The 10,519-nt window shown below is 46.4% G+C and overlaps 1 protein-coding gene across 3 annotated transcripts in view; it reads left to right on the top strand.

Moving 5' to 3' along the window:
* The first annotated feature begins 3,896 nt into the window (after window positions 1–3,896).
* LOC146784354 (caspase-7-like) overlaps window positions 3,897–10,519 on the top strand; it is a 171,818-nt gene continuing 165,195 nt past the window's right edge. For 2 of the 3 annotated variants that reach the window (XM_085636180.1, XM_085636181.1), the window contains exon 1: window positions 3,897–4,203. In XM_085636180.1, the coding sequence (XP_085492306.1) occupies window positions 3,996–4,203 (208 nt within the window). In that variant the 5' untranslated portion in view covers window positions 3,897–3,995. Of the gene's footprint in view, window positions 4,204–4,982; window positions 5,109–10,519 lie in introns of those variants that run through there. The other variant, XM_085636182.1, reaches the window with a different exon arrangement.

The raw sequence follows: 10,519 nt of genomic DNA, 5'->3' as shown, positions 1-10,519 counted from the left end.
CTTCCAGAATCCATGCTTGGATTCCACCGGACCCTTTTCACCATCATGGCAGCAGTACTTCTTTGCAGCTCTCCATTGAGAACGACGGCAGTTTCCGACGCCACTTCAGACCTATGCACCCGGCTCCTCTGGGATAGGTAACTCGGGTACCTCAGTATCCACCGGTGGGGTGGCTCTTCAAACTCTTACGTTCCAAGGGGTTTGCTCAAAGTCCTCCTAGAAGGATCCTTAAACTTCAAAAGTGTAACCGTGACTTCCCCATAGAATTGTACGGAGCCCGCGGTTGTGTTCCCACACTGCACCCAGCCTCCGTGGGGTCCCTATCTACGCACTTTGGGTGGTTTCTTGGGGTCCCAGCTATTCAACGTGCACCAGACCTTGTCTTGATCTCAGTCGTGACTGTTATACCACTATGTTGGTATATGGTTTGGTCTCCCCATGGAGCCCACTGTGTATTGTGCTACTTACAACTGTTCTACTGATCTTGTATTGTGTGGTTTGTATTCTGTCTTCATGTAGAGGATAGTAGAGAGTGTTATATTAATAAATACATATTTTTATATAACTACTGTGTGGTTCTCCTTCATTTAGTTATTCAGGAGGTGATATTCTGGTAAAACAGGCTGCTTTACATTCTTTTGAGATTAAGCTTGAAGGCTGCTCTCCACAGCTACCACTAGGATAGCTTTTTAAAGGTTATATTTGACCTCATACATCATAAGGGTCGTTTGGACTGGTACAAGGTGCCCACTTTAATTAGTGGACAGCATATACCAGGCCAACTTCTCACAGTATTGTACTAACCAACAACAAATAACAGTATGGAATTAAGAAGCAGCAAATATTACAAAACAAGGAGCTGTTAACATATCATCCTGTTTGGCTTTCATTTTGTGTAATGAGTTAACCTGTTTAGTTTACAGGAAACGCATTTCTCGATTTTTTTGATATGTGCTGCAACTGGTACAGAAGTCATTAAGTATCATCATATCTTGCCCTTAGCACCGCCCACTTGCCACGCCTCTAGCTCATATTAATGAGTACCTGCCCTTATTGTTTCCCATTTAAAGCACTGGTAGTGGGACAAAAGAAATACGATCAATGCCTGGCAACTTGCCTTGGCTGGCACTGGTACATCTCATTTATATCATTACAGCTGCTGGCACTTTGACAGGCATGCCAGTGCAGTCATCTACTCCATGAGAAACACCTCTCGTGTGCAGCACAAGGGTCCAAAGGAGGAGCTCTCTATGTCAACAGAGCGCCATAGATGAAGCTCCCGCCTACTGGTTTATTGCTTCCTGCCTGAACTTGTGGCCTGTTTCTTTTCAGTGCTATTGCAATGTCGCCAAAATGTAACAGAATGCTGGCTAAGCCTTGTTTCAAGCAAAGAAAATCCATTCATTTCTAAGTTCCTGTTTATGGTGCAGTACAAAAGTGTAAATAAAAGTATAAACCCAATTTACAGCCTAGTTGATTCATTCACTGCTTTGCTTTAATGATGATCATGCCCAACAACCTCTTTCCAAAATGCACTTTTCATCTTTGAAATGTAGCCTTGTCACTTTCGGTTATGCTGCTTAAATCAGATCCGAAACTAGGGATCCCAAGAACTCTGCCAGGAGTCCAGTGGTGTCTGGCATGTCCCAAGGGTGATGGGCGGGTGGGACAGCTAAAAAATAAATTAATTAATTAAAACTACTTACCTGAGAGCGCGACGTCCTCCTCGATGGTCTTCTCTCCTCGAGGCAGGCTCCAAACACCCATGCCAATCCTTGTCCTGCTCTCACCAGCATATAAGCAGCGCCAGGGTTGGTGGGAGTGGCCTCTATCAGCTCTCAAAAGAGCACTTGAGGCTTTTGCTTTCTTTGGGAAACGGCCTTTACCACGCATTTTTCAGCATGCATATTTTTACAGTGAATATGCATTTATAGCACACCCAATATCACGCATTTAAGATAAGTTGGGGGGGTCTCCCCCCACAAATACATCGTTTTTAAATGTAAACACAATGCGTGGTATTGGCATGCGTTTTAAATGCATATTCACTGTAAAAACATGCGCGCTAAAAATGCATGGCAAGGGCATGCGAAGTCATTGCCTGCGTTGTCGTACAATCCTTTCTTTAACCCAGCTGTCTTAAAACAGCTGGGTTAGAGAGGTTTAAAGTGTGGATGTGTGACTGCCCGTCGCAAGACAGTCGGCCAAATAGACATGTTCACTTTAAACTGAAAGTGCCCTGCTCTCACTGCTGCCGCCAGTCAGCAGTAGCCCCGCCCCCATCCTGATGCTCCGTTTGGGACGGGGTGACGAAAAAAAAAATGGTAATAAACTCCATTACCATTTTATTTTTTCGTCTTAGCGGGCAGTGAGGCAACGCTCCTCCGCTCAAAGGGAGGCGCTGCCCCTGCAAGGGTCACAGTGGGCAAAGTAGAGGTCGCAGGTGTGACCCCTAAATGACGTCCATGGGTGGCGAGCAGAGGCAAAGGGAATGAATGAAGTTTAGGGATAAAGAGAGAGAGGCAAAAATATTTATTTTTGCTTTTTTTATATAATGCAAACATTACCCAACGGTGCCAGGGATAGTCCCATTATGGCACCACACCCCACCCTTGCCACAACAGAGTATACATGCATAAATAAATACACAACACATCTTTTGTTTGGGAAAAATATTGCTGCAGGTTTATTCCATACAAAAGTATGCAATATGGTGGGTTATCTTACTGGCGATCCAAGGGCAGGCAGCTGTACCAACCTATGCTGCCCTGCCTGCCTGATGAGCCACGCACTGTGGAGAAACCAATCAGCGCTACGGTTATGGGGGGTGATCCCCTTACTGGATCACGTGACACATTGGTCCCTTATTACTCACGCCCCTTTCAGGGCGGAGCGTAGCAAGGCAAAGCCCCGGTTGTTCAGGCCCACAACCGCCCGAAGGACTAACGGGGCGCCGACGTAGTTGTTCCAGGACCCTCCACACGAGGTTCCTGTGATTTGGCTCTGGCACCCCTATTGTGCTCTTGCAGAGGTAACCTTTCTGTACCCATATGCTTCCAGATCGCCCTGTAACTCCGCCTGCAACAACAAAGAAAACATTACAAAATCCTATGTACTTCGCCTGCCAACCCCACGCCGGGTAAGCGGTAGGGTGGGAGACGGCATGTCCGGCGCAAAAGAGGACGCCAAGATGGCCGGGGGAGGCATAAATACCTCCCCCTCCTCTATGTGCCGGAAGTGACGCGTCTGGAAAGGGGACTCCCCCTAGAGTCCCCCATTATTAGTGGGGATGGGGAAATGCCCAAATGGGACTAAGGGGGGCCGCCCGCTTAGGGTGGCCCTCTGCGGGGGCCGCGGGCAGCCGCAATTTTACAGTAGAGATGTTACATGGATAGTTACAGAGGGTTCAAGGATTCCCGAATGTTACCAAATATTGTTACCTAAGCTCTAGAATTGCAAAATTGTTAATCATTATAGAAAAAAGGAAACAAGTTAATCAGAAGGTATATACAGCAATGCAACATTTGTAACCGCCTCATGAAGCGGCGATAGTGTAGTTATTTGCCAGAGGCGAGTGACCATCTTCTCAAAAGCAGCGAGGACTTCGCTAAAGTATTGTCGGATGTCAGTTCCATTAGAGAAGGTGAGTGGACATGCTTTAAATGGAGGAAACTTGGCTGCAATGTCTTCACTAAAGAATCCTTGAAGGAGGAGGGCTTTCAGAGTTACGGTAGGAAAAAGAATACAGAGCGGTAAAAATAAATGAGAAAGCAAACTGAGGAAATAGAGAAGTAATTAAAGACAGACAGAAGGAATAAGGAAAGAAAATGGGGGGGGGGAAGAGGAGAAGAGCGCGCGAATGAGGGAGATAGGAGGGGAGTGAGTAAGCGATTGGGCGCGGCTCCAAGTCTCCGTATGTAATGGGTGCTTCTGCCTGTCACGCAGACAGCCACCCTCGGGCTCTCCTCCATGCTTTACATCCATAAATACTGAGCATGGAGCCTCCACGGCGAGGCCGAGCTCTCCTCATCGTCATGACCGAGTTCCACACGAAGGCAGGGGCACGGCGGGAGCCTCTGCCCCCGAGGAGGGGCGCGAAGAGGGACGCGGACCAGCTCTTTCGGGTGCTCTCCAGACTCAACTACCAGGTGCAGCTGCACTCCGACCTCACGGCTGAGGAGATCTACGCTCTCTACAAGCAAGGTACTGTCGAGGGGGAGGGGCTTCACTCCCCGAAGCTATCTAGGCACCAAGTACTACCAAGGAGGAGGGGCTTCACTGTTCGAGGCTATCTAGGCACCAGGTACTACCGAGGGGGAGGGGCTTCACTGTTCGAGTCTATCCAGGCACCAGGTACTACAGAGGGGGAGGGGCTTCACTGTTCGAGGCTATCCAGGCACCAGGTACTACCGAAGGGGAGGGGCTTCACTGTTCGAGGCACCAGGTACTACCGAGGGGGAGGGGCTTCACTGTTCGAGGCTATCCAGGCACCAGGTACTATCGAGGGGCAGGGGCTTCACTGTTCGAGGCTATCCAGGCACCAGGTACCAGGTACTACTGAGGGGGAGGGGCTTCACTGTTCGAGGCTATCCAGGCACCAGGTACTACCGAGGGGGAGGGGTTTCACTGTTCGAGGCTATCCAGGCACTACCGAGGGAGAGGGGCTTCACTGTTCGACGCTATCTAGGCACCAGGTACTACCGAGGGGGAGGGGATTCACAGTTTTGTTTTGTTTTTTTGCATATTTATATAGCACGAACTCGACCCGAAGGTATTGGAGCGCTTTACATAGCACCGTATTTACATTACACATTCAGGCACGGGGAGATTAAGTGATTTGCCCAGAATCACAGGATGTGGACGCGACCTCGAGGCTCGAACCCTGGTTTCCTGCACCAGAGGCGGCAGCGCAGCGAGGAGGAGCTTCATACTGAGGCTATATAGGCAACATGATGTGGAAGAGGTGTGGCGTAGTGGTCAGGGTGCCTGACTCCGGACCACAGGGCTCACAGTTCGGGCGCCGGTGGCAGGGCAGCCCAGCACCATGTACCTCTGGGCTATAACTCGCTTAATCTTCCCGAGGGCCCCCAGCGCTTTACAAATTCAAGGTGATTATTATTATTATTTATGATAGTGCTGCATGCTCGTAGCTGCGGTGTAAAAGCGGGTTCCAGGTGGGCTGAATAAAAACCAATACAGAGGACAAGGCGGGTATTTGAAGGCAACACTTTTACTTTTGTTCCAAATAACCTTTGACCTTTAGCTCCAAGCCTGAGTTGATATGCGTTCATTAGGCCGTGGGAGCATCAAGAACAGTCCCTTAATGGCCCCTTTACGAGTTTTAAAAGATTTTAGAAAACCACCCCGATCCTGATTTGTATAATGCACTCGCGTTGAAGTACTGAGCCATCTACTTAGCGCCCTGCTGCACACGGCTCCTCATTGCACCATGAGCTCGTCTCCAAGATCTTAACTATCCAAACAGTTCTTACAAATTACCTCTGTCTTGCCCCGAAGCATTCATTTGTACGTCAATAATGAGACATCGACAGAGTTTTCAGAGTGCACCCTGATGTCATGTACTGCAGCAACCACAAAGCGCTTCAATGCATCTCCTTCACAAGGCGCCTCTATCCTAAAATTTGGTATGCTCTATGATTCCTCTCCAGACCTATGCACAGAACTCTCACGATGCACCCCTTGGCAGATTTACACTAAGCTTTGTATAATAAACTAGTAAAATAGGTTCACCAGTTAATACACCTACAGAAAATACCTTTGTGCACCTGCAAGGTTGTGCTTTCTAGTGAGAGTAGCAAATCTAAGTTGGCCTTTGCGCGTGCAGCTAAAATTAATTTCAACCTGCTTGTAGCCAATTCAGTCACAGTAAACTAGTTCAGAGTCCTGCTGCAAAGTCTGCTTTAGCCTGCAGATTATAGATTATATCCCGAAGGAGAGGGGTTGAGGGTTTAATGTGCCGATTGCATGGATCAATATGGAACCTGACGTTCTCCAGTTCCATTAGGAAATTCAGTGGCTTAGCTTGGTGCACAGAAATAAATGTAACCAGCCGCTCACTTCTTTAAAATAAACTACGACCAACTCTGCTTGTCATCCTTTTAAATTTGACACAAAGCATAAAACGTGTGCATTCAAATATGCCAATAGCAGGTGTTTTAACTGCATTACTTGAATGAGTCAGAGCGTTAACGCTTTCTAGACAAATGAATATTTATATTTTTTTGCACAAAATGTCCTCTTTTTCAATTTTCTCAAATCGGAATTGGGTGTTGGAATGAGACACTTGCAAATATTTAATTTACACGCTTTTGCAAATATTTAATTTACAGGCGTCCTGGCAACAGAATAAGAACAAGTATTGGCATGAAGCCTATTGCTCTCACCTTTGGGACCTACTGGCTTTGACACTGCATCAGTTTGTAGGTGAGCACCCTTGCATACCTACATTGACGCAAGCGTATTTTCTTTTTAATTACAGATCTGAAATAAATTGATAAATACAAAGAAAACAATATTTGCATGAAAGCTTTTTTCCTTTTAATCTGTAAATGAAGGAGAGGGTCAGGGGAGCTTCTGGCTGTTAAAGTAACATGAAGGAAAGGCAGGCGTTAAAGCAACACCCAGAAAGGGTGGGTCTTAAAGCAACACGGAGGGAGGGTGAGTGGACATTAAAGCAACACGGAGGGAGGAAGGGTGGCTGGACATTAAAGCAACACAGAGGAAGGAACTGTGGGTGGACATGAACGCAACATGGAGGGAGGAAGTGTAGCTGGACATCAAAGCAACACAAAGGGAGGAAGTGTGGGTGGATATTAAAACTAAGCCTGGGCAAAGCACTACGCTACGCTCGCGTAGTTTGCGAAGTTTGCGCTACTTCGCACTACGCGAATTGCACGTAGCACAGTGCGAACACGCGTAGCGTAGTGTTGCATAATGCAGCGGTCATTTTTTGCTTGCTCGCGGTCCTCAACGTCAATTTGGCGACCGCGAGCAAGGAAAATGACATCCCGGCGAGACTTTTTCCTCGTTCGCGATCAGCAACATCAAGTTGGCGATCGCGAGCGTGGAAAATAAACCTCCCGCCGAGATTCTCAACGCAAGGAGGTCAGGTTTCTCATTGCGAGTGGTCGCGTATGCTCGCGACCGCTCACGATGAGAAACTACCAGTCCGCGTTGAGAAAGCTGCCGCTCGAGTAAAAATCTACTCGAGCAGCAGCAAACTACAGCTCGCACTGTGCAAGATGCCGTTTTCAATGATTGCACAGTGCCGGTTGCTTGTCCGCACTGTGCAATCATTGAAAACGACATCTTGCACAGTGCGAACAGGGTAATACGCAGTTCGCGAAGTGCTACGCATAGCTCGCGTAGTGCGAAGTGCACTTTGCGTAGCTTCGCGTAGTGCTACTTCGCGAACTACGCCCAGGGTTAATTAAAACAACACAGAGGGTAGATGTTGAAGCAAGGCAGTGGGTAGGCATGCAGAGAAGGAAACGAGGGAGGACACAATGGAGAACAGGACAAAAGGAGAAGCACAAAAGTGAGAGAGCACAACACAAGAGTGGGGATGGACATGAGCGAGAAAGAGCAATACGGGTGTGAAGGAGCCGGGTTCCATATTCTAATATTCACTTTGGAAACCACTGGCCGATGCCTCTTTTTGTCTGCTTAGAAGTGTGGAGGGGAGCTCGAAGTGCAAAGGGGAAGATGGCGGGCTGATCCAGCGCTGAGGAGCACACACTGAGACCGCCCCCTTAATGCTCCCGCTGCCTCTCGCAACTAGCACCCAGCAATTCTGTATTGCTTCGGCTACCTTCGCCGCAGTAACTGCACATACCGGCGACCTCCGCTCCTGGCAGGAAGGGGCAACAACTTCGTATGCAGTGGCTGCTGTTTGGTCTGGAGTGGGGCGGACTGCTGCTGGTCTAGCCTCACTGGCTCAATTGCTGCTCTTTTCGCCGCGTCTGCTCCTGTAGCACCAACACCTGCATCTCGTCAGACCGGGGAAAGCTGAAACCAGCTATGGCTCCCCTGCGGATGAATACGCAGTGCAGCTGCGAGGAAGCTGTGGGATTGGAAATTCCATGGCTGCTGAACTTCATGCATCAGCCGAAAATGTTAAAGAAGGAGAAACCAGGAATCATCTGAAGCAGACAGCCACTTGTACAAGGGTCGGCCGTCCCATACTAAAAGTTCTTCAATCAAGTATCGTGAGTAACCTGAAGAGCAAGTCGGAGCGGTGCACCACCAGATTGCTATTTATATATCACACCCAGTGGTCAATTGTTTGAATAGAAAAAGTCTTTATTTTAATTGTCCAACCATAGTATAGTCTCAGCCAACGCGTTTCATTCAAATTGAACTTCGTCAGGGCTGGAAAAGTATAGAAAAACACAACATAAATATAAGGACAATAGAAAAAACATTGAAAAAAGCACATACTAAGAGAGAAAGCATAGGACCAAAATTACAAACAATCAATAAACAATTACAGCCATACAAGAACTGCACAATTACATACATAAATAAATATCCAACTTAATAACAAATAATCAACCTGACACTGAACATTACATACACACACATAAATATTAAAATTCCACGTGTACATGTTCTTATATTTCATCATTTTCATGAGGCATAAGTATGCCCACATTAGCAAAATGTTGTACATCCAGAAGGCCCTCTTGGGCCCATGTATAAAATATAGGACCCAAATGTACCAGTAAGGAGAATAGATGATAGGGCCAACATATCAGGAAGTGATATTTGTGTCTTTTCCATTTTAGAAATCGAAACCACTCCATATGGACAAGGTCCAATGTGTGTATGCCTTCCTACATGATAGCCCGCTTGGCACAGCTAACTGAGGTCATATACATGGATACAATAGATAAGATACAATTGTATTGCATTATTGGGTGGAAAAAAACCCCAAACCAAAGAACAATTCAAAAATATAATATAAACAAGTTATAATGATATGTCTTAATGCCCTATTGGGACATGTATAAGTCAACTAATTTGCCAAAGGGCAAAAGAAGATAACAAGTAACAGCCCCCCTGTGGAAACACAAACCATGTGTAAAGGTGAGAATATATTCCAAAGTTTTAGCAATCGTCTGTGTTAATAAATATCCGTCTCAAGAGGAGCAGTATTACTAGCGTCGTATTTCCAGAGTAATCCTTATTGCAATCTCAGTGCCTCCTTGATAAGAGCACTGTACACGATTCTGTCAAGCAAAGAGTAGGGAAAGAGACAGAAAATGACGAGTCACTTCAAGTAATACATTTATGTAATTTAAAAAGACAACAGAGCCAATCTTACTTAGAACGAAACGAGGGTATGCAACCAAGTAGTGTGGGGGCAAACAGGAAGCGGTAATAATCGAATAATAGACATATGCAGCTCAAAAAGCGTCTGAAACTTAAATACAATGAAAGTCCAAAACGTACTAATCACAAGCATTGGGAGGAAAGTACATTCCAAAGTTCCATGATATGCACGGTGATATAATTCCCAATGCCATTATCGTAATTACAGGGTGTCAATTGGGGGCGAACCACATAAAATCTGCGTGTAATGCTACTACACATAAGGAAATAGAGCAAAGCATCAGCCATGCTTTCAAATATGTTGAGAGTAACTGTCCCGAGATGCAAGATAGGGACATTTAAAAAAACCCGTACCACGTCCCTGGGCGCCTCGGCTCCTGATACACCCCTTGTTGCCAACAGTGAGTCCAAATGGCGTCATTAAAACTGTTAAGTAAACACAGAACAAGGCAGTGATATAACTAGGCAAACGTGTCCATAGTCCGCCTCACCATCCATATATGTACAGACGGCATACGATCTACCGAAATTCACACCGCATACCTGAGTATCGTCAGAGGTCCATACTCTCCCCTCAAAGTGTCCCGTACGCCATATACAAAAGCGCGCCAGTGTTTAAAGGAAATGCTCGTACACAGTCAATAAATGACGCAGGCAGAAAACCTGGAAGTTGTGGGCGCGCGTGTTCTGAGTGGCATATGTGATCCCTGCATCATACGTCTCCTGGGCAACATGAACGTCTACACAAAAATAGAAAGGAGACTTGCGCTTGTGTGAAAACTAAGTCTGAATACGAAAAAGTAAAACTTTATTGTTCAGAAATGTAGCATATAATGGTTAATAGTTTAAGATACACAAAATGTTAAAAAGCAAAAGTCAGTGCTCATCAGCGCGCAAAGAGACAAGAAGTCCCTTCAAAAAAAGAACCGGATCTGGGGCATCGAAGACTGCCTCATCCCCGATAAGAAACGCGAGGCACAAGGGATTCCCTCATGTGAAACAAAGAACCGAGCAGCAACCAAGTCATAGGATAAATGTGTCCACTGCACAAGCGCAACAACCCTTCGTGTGTCATGCGTGGACCAGACGATCGGCAAAAAAAAAAAAAAACGTCAAACTTAGAACAACGATGGTATTGAGTTTGTAAACCATCCAAGAGCACTCC

The sequence above is a fragment of the Triturus cristatus genome, chromosome 11 (assembly GCF_964204655.1).
Source record: "Triturus cristatus chromosome 11, aTriCri1.1, whole genome shotgun sequence".
Taxonomy (NCBI): Eukaryota; Metazoa; Chordata; class Amphibia; order Caudata; family Salamandridae; genus Triturus; species Triturus cristatus.
The sequence above is the reverse complement of the archived record's forward strand: the minus strand, read 5'-3'. Positions and strand labels throughout refer to the sequence as shown.